The sequence below is a fragment of the Rattus norvegicus genome, chromosome 16 (genome assembly GCF_036323735.1).
Source record: "Rattus norvegicus strain BN/NHsdMcwi chromosome 16, GRCr8, whole genome shotgun sequence".
NCBI classification, from domain to species: Eukaryota; Metazoa; Chordata; class Mammalia; order Rodentia; family Muridae; genus Rattus; species Rattus norvegicus.
Window position 1 is genome coordinate 26,050,948 of NC_086034.1, and position 22,381 is coordinate 26,073,328.

At 41.4% G+C, this 22,381-nt stretch overlaps 1 protein-coding gene across 10 annotated transcripts in view; it reads left to right on the forward strand.

Moving 5' to 3' along the window:
• The window catches only part of Csgalnact1 (chondroitin sulfate N-acetylgalactosaminyltransferase 1), a 335,361-nt gene that overhangs the window by 289,002 nt on the left and 23,978 nt on the right, over positions 1 to 22,381 (forward strand). For all 10 annotated transcript variants that reach the window (XM_063275379.1, XM_039094494.2, XM_017600096.3 and 7 more), the window contains 2 exon segments: positions 1,179 to 1,395; positions 14,835 to 14,936. In XM_063275379.1, coding sequence (XP_063131449.1) covers positions 1,179 to 1,395; positions 14,835 to 14,936 — 319 coding nt within the window.

Sequence of the window (22,381 nt, forward strand, 5' to 3'; positions counted from 1 at the left end):
TGGGGCAGTTCTGTCAAGCTGATCTTAAGGAGCATTTACTTAAAGCTGAGCCAGATGGTGGAACTACATCTTTAGCCTTACAGGTGACACTCAGTGACACTCAGTGACACTCAGTGACATGGGGCCCAACACAGGTAGAAGGCAACAAGAACAAACTTCTTCCTGTTTCTCTTCCTTCCCGATATGCCTTATTTCACCCGAACTGATGGGAGAAGGGAGAGTAAACGTGAGACGGAACATACATGTAGGCTTTACTAGGTGCCATGCACTGTTGGGACCTATTGATACAAGCTTCATCTTTTAGGTGGTGGTGGTGAAGGTTGAACCCCGGGCCTTGCCATGTGCTAAGCAAGAATTCTATCACTGCGCTACATCAACGATTCACTAAGTAGTGAAAACTGGCCTGGAATTCACTCTGTAGCCCAGACAAGACTTCAACTAGTGAACTTCCTGCATCAGGCTCTAGATTATTCTCCTAAAATATTATTTTGTGGAGTGAATGAGATATGGAAAGATAAAATAGTTTTTCCAAGTACAACCATGGAGCCAGAATTTTAACCTGATCTTTTGGCCTTGATTTTGGCACATATTTTTGAGGTTTTTAGTCAAACTGCTTAGAGATAAGAAGATGAGAGACCAAATATGATGCATGCCTGCACTACCAAATACTTTGAGTATTGTCTTAATGTTCTGAAAGCTTCAAGGTGGGTAGTTGGCACATGGTCCTAGCCCCATTTTCTCCCAAGATACAGGTATAAAACACTGGTTGTTTCATCGGAAATCACTATCATTTCAAAGAGATAATTTTAATGCACATTTTAAGATAAATAAATGGTAATGTTCATATTCTAATGTTATTATAAAATATATATAATTACAATAAAGAACACATCCTTATATCAGACTTAGTAAACATTCCTAGTAGTCTTTTTTCAATTCTTCTAAATATATAGTTTTGTATCTAATATAATAAACATTCCCTGTGGTTTTATGAGGGTTTCATAATGAACTTTTAGGCTGATGGGTTTACCTCTCTTTTGGAATATTAATTATATTTTGAGTTTTCTAATCCCAGAATGTAGAGATCTAATGTAAAACTTAAAGACATTTGAGGGAGATCTTGGTTATAGAAAGATACTGGCTCTTCTGAACCAACCTTTGCTTCTTTTGCTCCACAGGGATCTACCGAACAGAAAGGGATAAAGGCACTTTGTATGAGCTGACCTTCAAAGGGGACCATAAGCATGAATTCCAACGACTTGTCCTATTTCGACCTTTTGGCCCCATCATGAAAGTGAAGAAGGAAAAGCTCAACATGGCCAACACACTTATCAACGTTATCGTGCCCCTAGCGAGGAGGGTGGACAAGTTCCGGCACTTCATGCAGAACTTCAGGTTGGTTTGTTTGCAGGGCGCCCTGCCCATTTCCTGACATTGTGCTATTTGCTTTTATTTCCCATGTCATGTACAAGAGATCCTTTTTCTCTGTCGTTCTACTCAGTTTTTTTTTTTCATATGAAATTTGTCATTTGTTTTTTGCCTCTTCCTAAAGCAATTAGAAAGTCCTCGCTTGGGTGCGTTCTCCTTAGAAGGAACATGTTGGAAGGGTGGGTGGGCTGTCAACAGCAACTACAATGATAAACCAGGGCTGCACCTGTTCCTTCAGCGCTGACTTGACAAACAAGGGCAGCACGTACCCCTTTCAGTTATGACGTGGGCCTGGGCTCATCAGCTGAAAGTGAAATTCTCAGAGGCAAAAAGATAAGACTCAAAAACCATCAGGAACAGGCAGGATCTGGCTAGGGGTGAGAAAATCCACATCAGTGATGACCCTGGGCAAGCAAGAGGCCCTGGCTCAGCAGTAGACTGACTTCATTTGCCATCTGGGATGGAGTGAGTCACAGTCTAATTCTTATTCTAAGCTGCATACCCTAAGAGACTAAACTTAAAACTGTGGTAGGAAGATGTCAGGGAGTCATTCATTGTAGGTACTCAGTAGGTGAACTTCTATTCAAGAGTGTACTGATGGGGTTGATACATACAAGACTGGAAACGCTCTTCTGAGGCTCAGCGGATCTCATTATCTTCCATGTATAAAATTCACATACAGGCTGATGGTAACCAAATAAATGGCTTAATCACCTTATTTTAGAGAAGCCAGATTATTTTATCCAATTATAAATTTTGAAACACTTAACTGATTCTTTAAATCTCATACCATTAACTTTATATTATTAAAAGGCAGTGCTGTCCAGTAGGAGAATGTGGTGGGGAGCTCTCAAAATTCTAGCTCGTGAGCACAAGCACGATCATTCGTAGTAAAGTTACTTGTCACAGGATGAAATCATCTGTGAAGACCTTGGAGGTTATCTGGTAATGAAAGATGGAGACTACATCCAAGAACCAGGGGCTACAAAGGATACTACATACAAAGACAGATAGTCAGTCACTCATGGCAGAAGCTGACCAAGTTATCTGCTGTACAGTCAAGGAGTTCCTGAGTGTGTGGAAGGCTATAAAAAACTGAAATATGAAGTCATGAGTACCCAGAGTATTTAATTCTATGTAGGCATGTGGAAAAATATGATGTTTCTGATCAGAATCTAAAAGGAATTATGCCAAACATAATGGTAGAATAAATGACCAAGAATACCAGGAAAAGGTAATTTTTCACACCCAAATTTAAAGTCTAACCAATGAGGCCAAATGGGTTAGATGGAAACCCCCGAACAATTCAGTCTGTTTCCAAGATGATAGATAGCTTTCTTCAAACCAATGGCAAGGCGCCATTAGTGCAGACAACATCATAGAACTCTCTGAACATGGAGAAATCAAGCTCATCCCCCCATAGAGCCTTCATCTCTATGTGCTAGCTTCTTTGGTACAGGAAGGTACTCTGCACACTACTGAAAGAGAAACTTAAGCATCAACCTCTTTGATCAATCTCTTTGATCTACAATGATGTTCTGCCTGCAGGATACACTATGATACCCTTTGCATCTTCAAAATGGAACATCTAAGCTCTGGTTGACACTGAAAACTATACTCTGGATGATTTTATACCATTTGTCTATTTGTATTTTGTATCATACTTACTCAGTGTTTTAGATTTTGTTTCAGAATTCAGGACTCAGGAGGTAAAAACTCTTTCTGCACAAGCTTGCTGGCCTGAGTTTACCCCTGGAGTCCTTGTAATAGTTGAAGAAAAGTAAGTCTACAGAGAAGTCCTCTGGCCTGCATGCTCTCATTGTGGCAAGCATAACCACATACATAAAATAGCATGAAATAAAATTGTTTAAAAATTCAATAAAAGGTTATTTTGAAGTTTCTAATTTAAGATGGATTCTTAGTTTATAGAAGTGGATACATGGTTCTGCAAGATCTTTGAGCAGCGGAGAACAGAACAAGGAATAGATTATTGTTAAAGTGACCTACAGCTAACCACTATTTACATTAATTCAGTGCCATTTCACATGACCTTTCTTAGGCTAGTTCATCAATTCTACATAATTTACTATTACATGAAACATCTTATATGTCCTATTTTTAATGAATTAAAATATATCTTCCTTAAATTTATAGCAGATAGTCTGAGGATGCTAGAAGGAACTGCTGGGGTTCTGGCAAAAATGTCCTCACTCTGAGAGGTATTAGTTTCTAAGAAATTTTTCTGATGTTAAAAAGTTATTCACAGAACCGACTATGATTAGAATTACAATGTTCTCTAATCATATTTTAGCATGAGATGAACTGATTAAGGAATTACAGTGAGGAGAGAAAATCTGCACATTCCGTACTCTCCCCTACCCCCATGATTCATCACCTCTCCATTTAGTCACCTGTCTTTTTACCTAGTTGGGGAATGCAACCTTCAATTCTTCTTTTTTAAAAGGAAAATTCTGTATTCAGGTGGATTTGATGTATTCGTCTTGTATTCTTAAAATAGCAGCCCCATTCCACAGTTCTTAGATGGTTGTGTTAATGGGTAAGAAACACAAGGACAGCCATGCATGTTTTACCATGGACCGTCCACCTATCACCTTTGTAGTGTTAGCAGGACAGTTTGGCTGGCCTTAAGGGCTTAGAGTACACCTCACTCAGGACTTTATAGGATTTCTTTTAATGTTGAGTGATGCCATGGAAATGTATTGTGAATCTATAATTTGTCTTTTCTAAAAGTGACCTTTGCCTTGAGGCTAGAAGAGTTCCTCTTTAGTCTTGAATCACAGTAAGTTGATTAGGATATATGTCCTCTATGTAGTAATTGTTCTCTGGCTGTTTGTCAAGAGTCTAGTTTTATGTTGTCTTGTGTTAAAGCGTGATGACATTTTGAATGATAATAGCCACTATATTTGAATGATTGCTCCCCGTCTGGTAGAATTGTTTGGGAAGAATTGAGTGGCCTTGTTAGACGAGATGTGTCACTGGAAGTAGACTGTGAGGTTTCAGAAGCCCACAATATTCCTAGCTAGTGATCTCTCTCTGTCTCTCTCTGTCTCTGTCTCTGTCTCTCTCTGTCTCTGTCTCTGTCTCTCTCTCTCTCTCTCTCTCTCTCCCTCTCTCTCTCTCTCTGCATCTTGCCTGTGAACCAGGATGTAATCTCTCAACTATTTCTCAAGTTCCAGGCCAGCCTCCCTGCTGCCATGTTCCCCAACATGAAGATCCTGGACTCTAACCCCCCAGAACCATTGGTTCCAAGGAGCTCTTTTTTTTTTTAATCTTTATTAACTTGAGTATTTCTTACTTACATTTCGATTGTTATTCCCCTTCCCAGTTTCCGGGCCAACATCCCCTTAACCCCTCTCCCTCTCCTTCTATATGGGTGTTCCCCTCCCTATCCTCCCCCCATTACCACCCTCCTCCCAACAATCACGTTCACTGGGGGTTCAGTCTTGACAGGACCAAGGGCTTCCCCTTCCACTGGTGCTCTTACTAGGCTATTCATTGCTACCTATGAGGTTGGAGCCCAGGATCAATCCATGTATAGTCTTTAGGTAGTGGCTTAGTCCCTGGAAGCTCTGGTTGGTTGGCATTGTTGTTTATATGGGGTCTCGAGCCCCTTCAAGCTCTTCCAGTCCTTTCTCTGATTCCTTCAACGGGGGTCCTGTTCTCAGTTCAGTGGTTTGCTGCTGGCATTCACCTATGTATTTGCTGTATTCTGGCTGTGTCTCTCGGGAGAGATCTACATCCGGTTCCTGTCGGCCTACACCCAGGCTGCCTTGATTATGTTGTCACTTCATAGAAATAGAAAAATAATTAATGCAGGGGTTTTGTCATGTCTGCCTACTTATTCAGGTCTGTGCTACATGAGCACAAATTGTTTATTTCATAAATTATTTCAATTTATTAACATGTCCATTTTTTCTTGTGAGTATGTTGTATAAATATGGCAAAGGTATATATGGTATGTGGGTATATGAGGTGTTTTTGTGTGTTATATGTGTATGATGGCTATGTGTATGATGTGTTGTTTTGTATGTATATGGAGTATGTGCATATTGTATGTATGTTATGTGTATATACACAAAATGTATATGTATATTTGTATGTATGTACATGTATGTCTGTCATAACACAGGCCTGAGAGTGTACAGGCAGGTAGATATCTTCATCTATTGCTCAGACTTTATTTTCTTGAGACAGAGTTTCTCATAAAACCAAAAGCTTCCATTCTGGCCTAGGTAGGCTCTTGGGATATGCCTGTCTTGGACCTATAATTCTGGGCTTAGAACTATGTGCAGCCTGTTCCCAGCTTTATGTAGAAACTGGGATTCAAACTAAAGTCCTTACGCTCTCAGAGCAGAAACACTTACCCACCAGGTCATCCACCCAGCCCTTCTCTCTTGTCTTACTGTGTTTATCTTTATCTGCAGGCATTGTGAGCCTTCCTTGAGGTCAGGAATTTATCTTCTATTCTATATCTTTCTAAAATGCTTTTGTTTGTTTTACTCTTGTTTTATTTCCTGAGTACACCCTGTGCCTGGTACTCGTTTAAAAATGAACTGTTTCTTCATTGAATTCATACTTAGTGAAAGTGGAACAATTGTAAGAAAGTTTCCTTTGGTTGAGCCCTATTCTCATTGAGACTATATTTTCTTTTTGCTTTGAATGCCATTCTGGAAAAAAGAAAAATCAATCTGTCTCCCTTCAGCCTTCTTCCCACACCCTCTCTCTTTGTCTTCTTGCCCCGAGGGTTTGGGTGCTGTGCTGTTTCACAATCAAAGGCCTGCCTGAGCTTTTACCTCACGTGAGAGTCATTGTGCCCACCCCAGCTGTATTTTGAGGTCAGAATACTGTTCTGTTGACTTCTGTGATGTGAAAGAGCAGGTGGAAACGAGCTTCGCTGGTTGGGTACAGCCTCTGTTGGAAGTTCTCAGTCGCTGTAGTACCCCTTCTCAGTTGTGGGGTGATATGGAGCTTTACTAGGCCTTCTTCCTATCCATCTGTGTGAGCTGTGTCACTGTTTACACTACAGCTACACAGAGCTTTGACAACTGAGGAGCTTGAGAAATGCTAAACTTTATCACTCGTGTTGTTTTTAACAAGTTTTCCTTGGGATGCCTAGCCAGGTCTGTGATTGGGAAACAATACAAACTCACCAATCTGCTCGTTTTCTGAACTTCCCAGCAGACAAGGAAAAAAGGGGAAATCGAGGGCTACTGGATATCAGCCTTAGTATTTAGTGAGAAAAAGCTGTTGTTGGGTGAGGCAAGCTTATTTGTAGCAGTAGACCCTCAGGGCTTTCAGTTAATAGGTACTGGATGGCAGGTGAACGATCTTCCTAGCATCAACAATTACAGTGGCATGAATTGGGTATTTCCATCTTCTGATAAAGAATCAAAGCCCTATTGTGCCCATTGAGACCAATATAGGTGATGGTACTCTTGGTGTTGCAGGGCTGTCAGGTGTGACCCCATCTGGGATCCTGGGGTCATGTGGCTAGCACTTAAGAAAGCTCCTTTTTTGGCTGCCATCAGATTGGCCCGAATAGGAAACCTATAGTCCTCATGTGCCATTTCCTTCCCCACGAACATCCTCCCACCACTTGGGACCATGGGGCATCTGGGATTCCCAGGGGAACTTTACAGAAGTCAGGTCATGTTTGCTCGTGCACTCTTGGCCCAGGAGTCATCATCTTAAACTGCCTCCTCTTCTTTGCTTTGGGTAATTGCCTCAGTTTGCCTTTGAAGCTGCCTCACACTTGGCTCTGGCTGCTGAGTTTCTCTCATCTGTGATATGGATTTTAGACTCCTCTGTGCTTTGTTTGATATCAGGAAGACTCACAATAACAAAGCTATAGATCTTCAGATCGTTATCTCTGCCTCTCCCCAGCGGGGTGGGAGGGATTTTAATGGGAAATATGCTTCATGATTTTTTAAACCTTTCTGTTTGTTCCAATTTTGCTTGCTTTTTTATTTTTATTTTGGCTGCTTCCAGCTGGATTGAACTCTCTTTCTTGTCAAATCCCTTTTCAAACTGACTGGATTATATTTGTTTGGATGTTATTTTTCTCCTTCTGCCTCTTCTCATCTTTCTCAGGACATTAGTGATGTTTTAATGTACGATCTGGAAAATAATCTTCTTGGCTCTCTTTAGAGGCTCGCTCACTTCATTTTGGCCTAGAACCTATAAGATACTCTGGAAAATTCAGGGAAAATAACTTAAAGTGGAGATTATAAGAATGTCTAATTGAAATAATCCTTAAGCTAAGCTAATATAGGTGACTGAAAATCTTTCAGCCACCAGGATTGTGACATAGATATATATATATACCCATTTCTTCTGTGCTACTTAAAAGCAATGGATGCTATCAGCATAGTAAATCTCTTTCTGATCCATGTTTTAATACCATTCCTGTGAGCCATTTTGCTGCTCATAAGCCAAAGCTACACCAAGAAGCTTTCATATCTGATGAGCTTCAGAAATGCAATCTTTATTAGTCATGTTGTTTTAATAGTTTTCTTTGGGGACTGTAGAAGACTGCAGGTCATATAGAGATGTCTATTCAAGAGAGTGGAAAATGGTCAACTGGAAAAGGTCGTGTGTTTTCTATGTTTCGATGAGAATCAGGAAAGTTGTTTGATTGCAGGTCCAAATCCGCCATCACTTCTTAACACCCAGATACTAGAATAGTAGAATTATCTGTTGATTCGTGTTGGCACAAGGGTAAGGGAAGGAATGCACCAAACCCAAAACAGAATGTCACAATATAAACAGATGCCAGAGTGTCTAATAACCCTCTCTTCCCTCCGCAGAATAAAATCCATTCCTTACAGTATTCCTAGTTCCTTTATGGCTGTGTGATTTCCATCCTGCTGACCTAAAAAACCATTGGTAGACTGGTTCCTGATAGAGTGTTAATGCATGAAGCACTTCAATTCCTGGGATTTTTTTTCTATTCCTGATATATCTGAGTAGAATCTGTCTTGGAAAAAAAGTAGCAATGAGATTGCTTGTAACTAAACTTTTTCTTAGCTGGGGACGTGTCCTCTGCTCTGCTCATCTGTGTAGAGTTCACTCCCCCATGTTGCTGATCTGAGACAACATCCATCAGTTTTCTTTGTATCCTTCCTGCTCATTGAACTCCACAACTATGGCTATTCCACACTTCACTACATTATTGTTCTCCAGTTATCCTCGTTTTCTTGTAATTTAAACATCTCCTTGCATGTGGGATTTTCACTGGTCAAACCTGCAACCTGCATAGTCAGAAGTAAAGCTGGACTGTTATCCCCTTGGAGGAGTCAAACATGATAGCCCTTGGTTAATCTTTCTCCAAGGAAAACAAAATGCACCTCATAACCCAGCACTCACTAAATGTGGATCCCTGAATTTGTGTGTTGATCTGATTTATGTTCCTACAACACAGTGTTTACAGATGAGAGTGTATGCAGAGTTGATTAAGGCATCCATGGCGGCTTATGACTATAATCTCAGCCCTGGAGAGGTTGATGGAAAACGAGTAAGCCTGAAGCCAGCCTGGACCACACAAGAAATTCCAGGCTAGTCTGAGCTATAGAATAAGACTACCTGCTCAAAACTAACTAAATAAAATAAAATAAAATAATATGTAAAACAAACAAACAAAAAACCAAAAAGAACAAAAAAAATAGTTTACTTAGGTTTTGGTCTTCAAAAGTTAAGTCTTAGTCCTAACATTGACTTGTTCCTGATGAGGGTATCGTGGTGACTTGAATTAGGGTGAGAACACATCAGACAAGGAGAAACCACAGCATGAAGGAAAGAGCCAGACAGGGCTGTGCTTTCCCAGCTCTCTCCTGCCTTTTCCTTTTCTCTCTCCTCCTCTCCCCTCTCCTTTTCTCTCCTTTCCTCACCTCCCTTTCATCTCTTCTTTTCCCTTCCACTTCCTGTTCCTTAGCCATCTTCCCATAGTCCTCTTCCCCTTCCCCTCCCTCTTTCCCCTCACTTCTCTCAGTCTGAGTCTCAGTCTCTGTATCCCAACCTCTCTCTCTCTCTCTCTCTCTCTCTCTCTCTCTCTCCCTCCCTCCCTCCCTCCCTTCCTCCTTCCCTCCTTCCCTCCTTCCTTCCCTTCCTCCCCCTCCCTTTCTTTTCTTCTGAGATGGGATCTGGCTTGGATTCCACTTCCCAAATATTGGAATGTCGGGCACATATCAGTACATCTGGGTAATTCCCCACAAAACCACGAGTAATTCCTTCTAATGGCAGTGTCCCCAAATGACTTAATCACCTTACACTAAACCCCACTCCTGATGCCACCACAGAGAACCAAGCTACCACCACATCAATTCTTAAATGAAAACTTCATGCACACCACACTACAGTGCTCCTCCCCCGCCCCTGCACTCCCCAGAGTGCTCAGCATGGGGTATAAAAACTGACAACCCAGCTTTATGACACACAGCTTCCGGCTTTCTCTTATCTAATAGGAGATCACTAATCTCCCATGATTATTCCAGTCTTTTCTAATATTCTCAAATGTAGAAGAACATGTGCTTAGAGCATACTATCAACCCAAGTGTCATAGAACAAGGCCAGCTCCCTGCTTCTGATGACAAGTGAAGCAGCTGCTACTCATGCCTCAGAGGCTGTCGCTGTTTCAGTATGCAACCCCCAACTATGCTTACCCTCTTGCACTGATTCCCCTCAAATCCTGGCAGAGATTGCCAGTGACCCCTCAAGTTTTCCAATTCTATAAAGGAAGCTAAGTGTTGCTTCAGCTCCATATCCCAAGGGTGTCACATGGGATTTCACAAGAATAAGTCTGGAGTATAGGACAGGCACTGGAGGGGTAAATTTTTCTTGAAACCAGTCTTTCTCTCCTGCAGATCAGATGTTATTGCCCAACTGGATTCTTAAGACAGGGCATCAGAACTGGGGACATTTTACATTCCATTCTTAGCAGCCCTAAGTACATTGGCAAAGTGTGGAGATGCTTTTGGTTCTGACTACGGGGTTAGAAGGATGCTCTCTTTGGACACAGTTGGCAGAGGCCTGGAATGGTGCTGAATACCCTTCAGCACAGGACAGATCTCCCCACATAGTTCCAAGCTTAGTTCCCTAGTGACTATGAGAAACTATGTCTCTTTCTATGCCTGAGGGTAAAACACCTCTTATAAACAGGCCTAAAAAGTTCTCTAGCTCAGCAAATCTGTTTGACCATGTCTGACCGACTTCCATATGAGGAACCTAAGTCTTTCCCCGCAATGATTTCCATGTGGAGTTTTGTTGAGGTCTTTTTCTACCCCACATCTTTCTACCCATAGCAAGATACACACTATACACATAGTGCTTAGCAATGAATCCTATAGTGTAAGACTGTCAGATCTGATAGACCCATCCCTCCCATTCCTGAGGTGGCCAGCCCTGGAGACAGATCCTACACTGATTCTGAGGGAACAGTTTGTGTGTGTGTGTGTGTGTGTGTGTGTGTGTGTGTGTGTGTGTGTGTGAGTGTGCGCGCGCGCGTGCCCCTGCACAACTTTCAGAAGTCACTGGAATGTGTGTTTTTACCTCTAAGCCAAGATTTGGGTAATGGTCCCCACACTTCTATAAACAGCTCAGTTCTACAGAACTCAAAGACCATGGAATTGTGACTTTGACTTCTCAGGAGATAAAAAATATAGTTCAGCATAAAGGACTATAACACACGTTTTCTGCCTAAAAATGAATCGTAACACAGTGACTTGGGGAAGAATAAAGTGTTTTATTGAGAAAGCCATCCTAAAAAGGTACAGGCTTTATGATGTAGAAGCAGAATTTTCAGTTTCCAGATTGAGGTCAAGGAATTGGGGCTGCTGACGTAGTGGGAAGTATTCATGGATCTAGTGTGCTCCAGATAGGGGTCGACAAGACCTTCATTCCCTGTGATCATTTATAGTTTCACTGACTACCCTGTCATTATCCTTGAGGACGTGCTCACAGAAGGAGGCCTGTCACCTCAGTAACATAGATAGCATTGTCCAAATACAAATGACTAACAGCATAAAGCTAGAAGTCTATATATGGCATGAGTCAGTCATTTGTTACTTCTTTTTTAACCTTATCTCAGAAACAAAGCGTGTCTGCACACATCCGTCTAGCCACACATATTCCCATAGACTTTTGCCAAGGACAGGGCAGTCAAATGGAAAAGGTTTTGGAAAACACAAAGACCATTCAGACATCAGTAGTGGGACTTGTACAATCTCAGGGAGGAGTGATTTCTTTGTGAGTAGTTTGAGTCCTACCTAGGAGATGGGGAACTTTTTTTCCCCCATCTTTATTAAATTGGGTATTTCTTATTTACATTTCAACTGTTATTCCCTTTCCCAGTTTCCAGGCCAACATCCCCCTAACCCCTCCTATATGGGTGTTCCCCCCATCCTCTCCCCATTACTGCCCTACCCCCAACAATCACATTCACTGGGGGTTCAGTCTTGGCAGGACCAAGGGCTTCCCCTTCCACTGGTGATCTTACTAGAATATTCATTGCTACCTATGCAGTAGAGCCCAGGGTCAGTCCATGTATAGTCTTTGGGTAGTGGCTTAGTCCCTGGAAGCTCCGGTTGGTTGGCATTGTTGTTCATATGGAGTCTCAACCACCTTCAAGCTCTTTCAGTTCTTTCTCTGATTCCTTCAATGGGGATCCCGTTCTCAGTTCAGTGGTTTGCTGCTGGCATTCGCCTATGTATTTGCCATATTCTGGCTGTGTCTCTCAGGAGAGATCTACAGATGGGGAACTTTAAGGGCATGCATGCCAGTCATGCTCGTTGTAGACACTGGTAGAGTGTCTAGCATGTGCTAGATTCTCAACAAATGCTTGTTGACTGAATGAAGAAAGGAATTCACAAATACCCAAAATAGAGGGCTGGAGGCAGATACCCAAGCAAGCTTGGATTTGCCTTTCTGACATCCTAACATGACCATTTAAGGGTTAGGCCTGATCTTTCTCCCTTGATTGAAAACATCAAAGACAGAGGCAGCAAATACTACTGGGAAAAAAACAAACAAACAAAAACCCAGAATGCTTAAATTCAGGCTCATCAGGTGACTCCCTCCTGATTACTGAGAGATCCCCTGCACCCCCTAACACACAGTTTTAAAGCACAACTTCCCCAGCCCCTGGTCTGTGTGCACAATTCCCTTCCACTCTAGTGGAGGAAGCAGAAGCAGTATCTGGCGAGCTTGCCAAAGGAATTTTTTTGCCCAGGGACTTTCTCAGAGACACACGTGAAGCCGGGCTGGGCCTTCCATGCCTGTTGCTTGGTGGCAGGGTGACCTTCCTTACAAATCTCTTCCTTCTTGATCCAACCTTTCTGAACTCTTCCCATCTTCAAAGTCCAAGTCCAGCCTGAGAATTTACCACACTTCCTACATTCTACCCCTCTGATGGCTTGGTTTGAGCTCATTTTGTCTTCCAAGTACACTTTTTGAAGGCAGGAACCATACCTTCTGTTGTTTCTGATGCTTCCTCGCAACTCTAAGAATGTGGCTCTTACTTTTGAAAGTTATAACGAAAAACATCTAGTAATAAATAAATCTCTATAAATAGGGCCAAGATATTTCTGGAGTTTATGACTTAGATTATTGTTTGAATGTTCACAATGGAAGGAGGGTACAGGAAATACCAAAATATCTCAAAATACCATCCTTCCAACAGAATCTCTCTCTCTGTTGGCTCCCAGGACACACCATTTCACATTATACATTATATAGACATGTGTATGTAGATATACTCATGCCTCATAGGCATGTGTGTAGGCCTGTGTATGTAGATACCATACATGCATATACACATAAATATTTATGTATGTTTATATTTACATTTACATGTATGTACACATACAGTCACACACATGTATTTGAAGAGCAAATCCTCAGATGAACCTAGATCGTATTTTTAAAAGAAAAGGATATAGTAACCATCACATAAGCTTTGGTGAGGATTGAACTAAACCAGTCAAGAGCCCAAGACCTGGACCTAAGGGTGCTGAGCCAAGTGGCTGCTTTGTTAGGACCCCGAATCATCAGGTGCTGGGATAATCAGTTGTGCCATTCAGACTCGGCTTCCCTGCCTATAGTGGCATATTGACCTATAACCCAAGATCACAACTGGTGGATTCTGACAGGAGAAACAAGGCTGACAGCTGAGAGCAGAAGAGACAGGCAGTAGTGAGCACAGTGAGAACAGACTCTGGGGAGACAGCTTCAGTGCAACAGCTCATTTAATGGGGGAAACAAAGACTACTTAAAACTTTGTGTGGTGGGAAGGGACTTTCAGGTGAGTGTACATCGTTGGTTGGGACCAGGACGATGGGGATGATTCATTTACATAAGGAGGAATTCCAGGTGCCACATGACCAGTACCTTATGTAAGGGGAGAAGAAGTTTAACTTGGCTACCAAATTATGTGACCTCCTGGAGGGGAACAAAAGTGGGTACACAGTCCAGGACATACAGGCCATCTGGGTCAGGATGAGAGTTCTGGGGTTTGGATATGCCTCAATCCCCCTCTTGCTCTAGGCCTGTTCCACACCCCTATCCCATGGTTTCCTGGCCCCACACAGTTGTAGGAGAGCAATGGGATAGTGGTGGCTTTGTGTACGGAGACATTTGCTGTCCGTGGGTGAAGACTCTATGCAGGAACTGTGGATGTAAGAGAGCTCTCAGTTTTAAGTCAAAGTGTTTTATCCCAGGCTCCCCTTCCCAGAATTTTGTCCCTTCTAGTTGTACAGAAATCGTTTAATCAAAACTTTTAGGCCCAGGGCTGTATATGTCTACTTTATTAGTTCATGAGGAATGAGGTTTCTTCCCACCTACTCCGAAGGGTGGGATACATAGATAGTACTGGTGTTCTCTTAACCTTCCTAATGACATGGGTACTTCTAAGTCCTAAAGCAAAGAATGATGGTTTACTGTGGGTCATTTGGTAATGAAGACTGTTGTTTGTCTCACACAAGGGAAACATCCACAAGCAAAGCTTCTTGTTTTACCCTCTCTGAATATTAGGTTTGTCTTCTATATCTAACAACCAATGTTTTAGACCCCAGAGACTTCCCAGAATCTGTTACAGGACAACTTGAGGCCCACAAGGAGGCCAATCCAGGGGTAGGATGACTCTAAAGTGTCTCCCATCTGATATTTTATTTACCACATTTGCATATTTAAATGTATTTGTTTTCCTGATAAGATAAATAAAAATTGCATGGTCCAACCAAGGTGCCCTTCTCTTCTGTCTTGAGTTTACTTTAAGTCTCTTTTCACTTTATAAAAAATTAAGGAAAAAGAAGGAGGAAATCAGAGGGGAAGCATTGGGTTATGTCTGACTATAAATGTGCAAACAGGACCAGACACACATGTGTTTTATTTTCCAGGGAGATGTGCATCCAACAAGATGGGAGAGTTCATCTTACCGTTGTTTATTTTGGGAAAGAAGAAATGAATGAAGTCAAAGGAATACTTGAAAACACTTCCAAGTAAGTGCCATTTGGCACCATAGCCAAGAGTCACAGCAACCAGGGTGTGTCTGCACATTCAGAACCAGAATCTGCTTAGTTTTACTTAATACTAGATAACCTGGGAAGATAATTGTTGACCAGGTATGGGAAATTTAGAACATTCCCTCTTCAGGAGACCACTCAGTCTGGCCCTGGTCTTATTTGTGTCAGGGTGACAACTTTGACAGTAGACATAAACTGCCCTGTATGGTAAAGGTATGGAACCCAGCCTTCTGGGAGCTCATGCATAACTGATGGCAGCTTCTCTCAGCACCTCAGGTTTGGGCCTCTCATATTTTCATAGTCTGATTTAGGGGGAACGCAACTGTGCAATGAGCTCCTACTTAGCCACTGCTTGACGGTCTAAGAGCAATACTCAGGCTCAAATCTCATCCACAGGGCAAATGGTCTCACCCTTTCATCTTTGTCTTTCATTCATTATTCATTTAAAAACATCAGGGGACACTCAGAAGGGGTAGCTGAGGCAGGATCCTTGACTAAACACATCCAGTTGATGAAATTACTTCATCAAAACCTTTAGGCCTGTGGTTGGAGGTTTATAACTCATTGATCAATTGCAGAGTGTAAAGGGGGGATTCAGAAGCAGCAAAGATGGATTCTTTTTCTCTTCCAAGAGAAATAATCGTGGAACCTTGTACAAATGAGGAAGCCACCACAGAGCTGCCGTGCTCTATGCCTGCTTGTCATAGAAGTGTGCAGCAAAAGTCAGGCGAATCGCTCTGATGTGTGTGAGGTTTTGACAGCTTTAATAGTACTGAGCAGCAGCACTAGTCTGAACAGGCCCACACGGTTAGATGTAAACAAGACTGTCTGTTTTGAGTTTCTGGTGAGTGGTAATTGGATGACAGTTGAAGAATGACTTCTAAGATGGAGAACACTTCCAGTGTTTATTCTCATGCTGTCATCAGGCTTGTGTTAATGGCCACAATTAAAATTTCAAAGTTCCCGGGAGCAGGCAGAGGCTATCAGCTCTAAGTCTACAAGCAAATCCCGCACACATTTCTGTTATTGGACATAAAGATTTATTGGATGTAATGGGTCTGTTGATTTACATACTATTTATAGCTAAAAGATTCACAAAGACTAAACAATTTACTATCTGGGTCTTTATAGAAAAAGAAAATTGTTCACCCTTATCCTAAAGCAATGAATTAAAAGTAGTAAAGGCCTGTGTGTGAGGAGGATTAAATCCAACAAAATATCTGGATTCCCTAAATGTAACTGAAATAGAAATTTTGGGTTTAATCCATTGCTCAGTGATGGAGACCACAGATGATTAGGGTTCATGGTCTCTGCCCAATGGGCAAGTGTAAGCATCTTAGCCAATATCCAGTCGTAGAAAAAAATGTTTTTAAAGTTTTCCAGGAGCTTCAAACCCGTAATCAAGATAGAAAAGAAAACGTGTTGGCCACCCCTAGAGGCTGCACGCTAAACTACAGGCAACTGTTCCATCAGTTTAAAAGTCTGCCCAGGCAGGTGACTCCAGTGCGCACACAGAAGTCTATGCTATTGGGTTTGACACTTTTTTCATATCTCAGGGGATGATAGGACACTTGCTAATGGTTACACAGATTAAGATTTATACAAACAGTATGGACAAGTAGAAGGGGAGTTTAGACATGTTATAGGAAATGTTCTTTCTAGGGACTGGAAGCTTAAGTACTTTTCTCAAGTAATTCCTCCCATGTCAGGTGTCTGGGTTACTAAGTGCCATAAGCACGTGATGCCACAAACATTGTGTAACATATGTTTGTCTTTCTACAATGATTAAATGTATTGAACAGCAATAAATTCACAAGGCGTTTGAGGTTTGTTTTTATAATATGTGTATACATGCTTTGCCTTCATGTGTCTATGTGCACTGTCTGCATTCCTGGTGCTCTCAGAGGTCAGAGGAAGATGTTAGATCCCCTAGAACTTGACATACAGAAGTTGTGAGGTATTAGGTACTAGGTTGATGCTAGGAATTAAACATGGGTACTCTGCAGGAGCAGAAAATACTCAACTATTGAGCCATCTCTCCACCCAATGGTATAGCAGTCCAAATGGTATCAATTAGTCAGATGATCTTGTAATCTTGGTAATCTGAGTGAGGCAATTTTATGTTCTTTTATTTTAGTCTTAACTCTCAACACCACCCAATACATAGCATGTAGTAAATCCACCTATATATTTATATACCTATATAGAGTGACAAAAGAAATATAAGAGGCTGACGCAGACTTTGATAGGTTTTAGAAGTGGCCCAGAGCTGTGTAAGGAGAGTCTGTATTCCTAAGACGAAGAACACAGGACTATGAAGATACCAGTGCTGTAGGGAATGAGCTACAGGGGATTAAGTTTTCAGAATGAAGATGTAATCAACTGCAGAGGCAAGAAAGTAGAAACTGCTTAGAGTGAGAAACAGTGGATTCAAGTCCAGACAGAAAGGAAGTAGATAGATACACAGTAAAGCAGGCCACATCGACAGCCATAAGACAGAACTAAGCCAAAGACCTGGCAATAGTCAGGAGCTCTCTGCTCTTGGTTCTTGATACACACAGCAAGGGTCTGATGATAAGTCGATGTGAAGAAAAGGCCATCTCAGTGCTGAGTGTCTGACATTTACAGAGTCCAGTTGAGAGACTTACTTTCTCTGTTCTGGCGTGTCCAGTAAGTTTTGAGGCCTGGATTCACTGGTAAGATTTCAATATACCTATGTGCCCCTACGGCCTCAATCCACCCTGGTATATTTAGAGGGTGGTACCCCTTTTGCTACTAGGAAGGAGACATGTATCAGTATATGAGGCATTGGTTGGTCTAGACGTGTGTTGGTGTTTATTAATATATCCAGGGATCCCGGCATCCTCTACTTACAAAGGGGGTACAAAAGCTGCTTACAGGGCCAGAGAGATGACCCAGAGGTTAAGAGCAGTGGGGAGCTTCGGGTGGCTCCTAACCACCTGTAACTAGCTCCAGGGGATCTATAAGAGCCTTCACACATATCACACACACACACACACACACACACACACACACACACACACACACGCACGCACACACGCATGCACAGAGAGAGATTTACATATGTATAAAAATACAAACAAATTTTAATGAAAAATTGCAGTGTCTCAAGGCTACGCATAGCCTGAAAAACCATAGTTTTATAGAACATAGAATGACTTATTGCAAGGCACCTCTACAATACATGGTGAGCAGAAGTCTAAAAATACTTCTTGGTTGGTAAAGAAAGCATAGTATCTGAGCAGGGGTAGCAAAGCCATCTGAGTCATAAGGAATGGTGCATCTGAAATACTGGGAAATATCCAAAGGTGAATCCACTACATGCAGAAAACTACATGCTAACGACTCCTGGGGCTTGTGAATTGAAGCAGTGAGTGCTACATAAGCTTAAGCAAAATTAATTTGCACCCTATTTCTCTGTGTGGATGATATCTGTTATATTAATGCCAATGATGCCTATGGTGTCAACAACCAAGTTATCTCTTGAGGGATGCTTGGATATCTATACTGGTTGAGTTGATCCTTCCAGAATGTTTCTCTGACACATCCTTGCCAAGATCACTTTGGTCTTCTTGTCCTTATGATCGTAGTAATTCCTTGCACCATTTATTCAACCTCCACTTCTCTCTCAACCTCAAATCCTGTGTGACTCTTCTTCACTCCTGGCCCTATACATTCTGAACACTAGCCATATAGGCAACAACATTTGCGTTAGGCATTTGTTATATGATGTAGTGAGTTACATTTCTATAATACCAATACCAACTTTGCAGCTAGATTATAAGTTGCTCAGTCAATGACAATATATCTTATTTATCTTCATGATTCCAGCACCTGACACAAGTTTGTTTTCTAGTGAAAGGTACTACCAAGTAATTATTGAATTTGCATATACAAGAACACACACACACATCTGTCTGAGATTTTACTTAGATATTGTTGCTTTTCTTTAAGGTGGCAAGAATGCTTATTCAATGGCACTTTATTTTCAATCCATATTACTTTATGAACAATCTAATTGAATTTTCATAACAACTTTTGGTGCATGGATGTATGTGTGATATGAATATGTGTATGCATTTCACATGTACATGCATAGGTATATGCACATATGTGTGTGCATGCGTGCATGTGTGTGGAGGCATGAGGTTGACATTACATATCTTTTCCAATTTCTCTCCTCCTTATGTACTGATGAAGGGTTTCTCACCAAACTTAGAGCTGGAAGTTTCCAAAAGTCTGAATAACCATTTGTTCCTGGGATTCCCTGTCTCTGCTTGTCACTTGCTAGTGCTATAGTAGGGCCACCACATAACTTCTATCTCCCCAGGCCCTCCCACCCTTTGTGTCTGGCTCTTTGAGGTAGGTATTGTTATCAGCCCTCTTTCATAGCTGACGAAACTGGGGCTTAGAGAGCTCTTTTTGAGGTCTTCACTCCAGTCACGTGAGAGAGCCAAGTGCCCCTCAGTGCCCTTCTAAGATCCCTAATTGTTAGATGAAGGTAATGAGATTTGTAATCAGGCTAAATGAAATCCCCTTCATTTGGAGATCAGTATTGTAATTAAACTGTTCTAAATCCAGCTAAATGCAAATATTTTAAGAATATCTAAAAATAAAGTCTTATTTAATGACTAGTTTGCAATGTTTTATGTTCTCTTCCTCTGAGTTTATACTTCCTCAGTCGGGCTTTGTATTTCAGTTGATTGCTACAGATTGGTGTTTTGCAAACTCTGGTTTGTGATTCATTAGAGGATTACAAAATCAATTCAGTGGGCTTAGTCTAGTATGTTTAAAAAATAGAGTAGAGGAGGCTGCAAATTTTCCAAATGAATCACAGGTAATCAGGATACACATTGTTCGATGAAACACTAATTTCATTGCACATGTCTATGTGCATACACATGTTCATGTCCAGTGATATGAAGAAAGTGTGTTCCTTTGTAAAGATTGTAGTTAAAATGTTTACACGCCCCTGTCACAGAAAATGGCACAAATTACTTCACAGTACCTGATTCTTATTCTACGGATTTTCCTAGGATATATCTGTTTTCAAATAAAAGCTTGATTCAATAGCTCTCAAATACACATGAGCTTCGGTATAACCTTGAATGCTTTTTAACATTCAGAGTACCTGGACCCAGTTCCAGACATTCTGAGTCAGCAGCAAGCTTGAGCCACAGCCTGAGTACCAGTGTTCCAGTTTCCTCATGGACTGTTGTATCTGGTCATGGCTCACTCTGAGCAGCACCAGTCTAAGAGGCTGGTTTGATTGGAACTATGTAATATGATTATTTTAAAATCGTAACGTGGAGTTGAATTATCATACACCAACATGTTCATCTTTCATCATGAGGACACAGAGACATTTTTCAGAGAAATCATATCTGAGAATTGACGTACTAACAATGAGACACTGAGAGATGGGGAGCTAGTTCCCTGGGTAGGGCACCTGCTGCACAAACATGAGGACCTGAGTTTGGATCTCCAGCTCTCTGGGTGTGGCCGTAAGTGTATATGCCTCTGGAACTGGAAGATGTGGTGGAGATAGGAAGGTCCTCAGAGCAATGAACACTACCTTCAGTGAAAGATTCAGTTTCCGAAGGTAAGATGGACACTTGATGTGAAAAATCACCTGACTTCTGGCTTCTAGTCTCTCTCTCTCTCTCTTTCTCTCTCTCTCTCTCTCTCTCTCTCTCTCTCTCTCTCTCTCTCTCTCTCACACACACACACACACACACACACTCACACTCATGCACATGTACATGCCATTACATACACCTGTACATATACATATATGATTTGTAGATATATATGTGCCCACACATACACACGCATACACACACAGACGGAGAGAGAGAGGGGGACGGAGAGAGGGAGAGGGAGAGGGAGAGGGAAAGAGAGAGGGAGAGGGAGAGGGAGAGGGAGAGGGAGAGGGAGAGGGAGAGGGAGAGGGAGAGGGGGGCTGCTCTACTCATTGCGTGAAGGGAAGAGAGGCTTGTAGTTTTTGTAGTATAATGGACCTGTCTTACCACAGTGTGATGACATTTCAAGCCATTTTTGTCATTTTATGAAAATTTCATCCAGATAACTGAGGGAAGAATTTGTGTATATAGAAGGATGGGAGGACCACATGTAAATTCTCAGCTAAAATCTCACAGTCAGATAATCACAAATGTCATTGTGAATGTGGACACATTGGAATTCTTGACCACTGATGGCAGAAATGGAAAATGGTACAGCTACTGGATAAGAGTTCAGTTGTTCTTTAAATGATTTAGAATAGAATTATCTTCTAAACTAGAAATTTTATTTCCTCTGTAAATTCCAAAATAGTTGAAAATAAGCATGTCAACAAATGTGCACAAATATTCAGTGGTATTATGATCAATTTGCAAGGTGGAATCAACTGCAATGTCTATTGTCTGACAAAAAAAATACCAAAAATCCCTGAAAAATCCATACAATGAAATATTATACAGCTATAAAAGACCATAAAGTACTAATACATGCTGCTATATGAATGAAATGTAGAAACATTCTAAATGAAAGGAATACACAATGGATTGACAATGTCTAGTTCCATTTATGTGCAATACCTAAAATATGTACACTCTAGAGACTGAAAGTATATCAGTAGTGTCCAGGACTATTCATTAGAACCTGGAGGTCAAGACAACACACTGGAAATAGAATGAAGTGGAAGTTATTCAATGTTGTGACTGGAATAATTGCTACTGTGTTCTGTACTTCAAAGTATTTCACTGTCACTTACATTTTTACTTCAGTCAAACATATACATGTAAGCAAATATGTATAAAGATAGATACATATATGTATACATGTATCTGTCTGTACATTTTGTAATTTTAAGTGGCCTTTCTCCCATTTGATCTCTGTTTTTAAAGGTTCATTTATTTATGTGTATGAGTGTGCACTTGCATGGGTCTGTGTACCATAGGTATTCAGTGCTCACAGAGGCCAAAAGAGGGTATTAGTGTGGGAACTGGAATTATAATTGTTAGTGAACTCCCGTGTGTGCTGGGAATCAAACTCAGGTCCTCTACAAGAGCAGTCAGGGTTCTACTGACTCATACATTCCTCCAGCCCCTCAATCTCTGTCTTGTATTCCTCCTGCATCCCCTGCAGGGCGAAGGATACTTTCCCTCTTCTTGTGTGGTATTGAATACCAAATCCATTGCTTACTCAAGACAGACAGACAGACAGACAGAGGTGGGGGAAGAGCGCCAGCACAGGGTCCCTTATATGATAGACACTGTGCTGGGACATTTTGATTCAGGCTTTTTGAGGAATTGTCCAGATGTCACTGTCCATGTGTCCAATGTGTAGATCAGGGCAAGCATATCTCATGACGGAGAGAGAGAAAGGAGGCAGAGTTATAA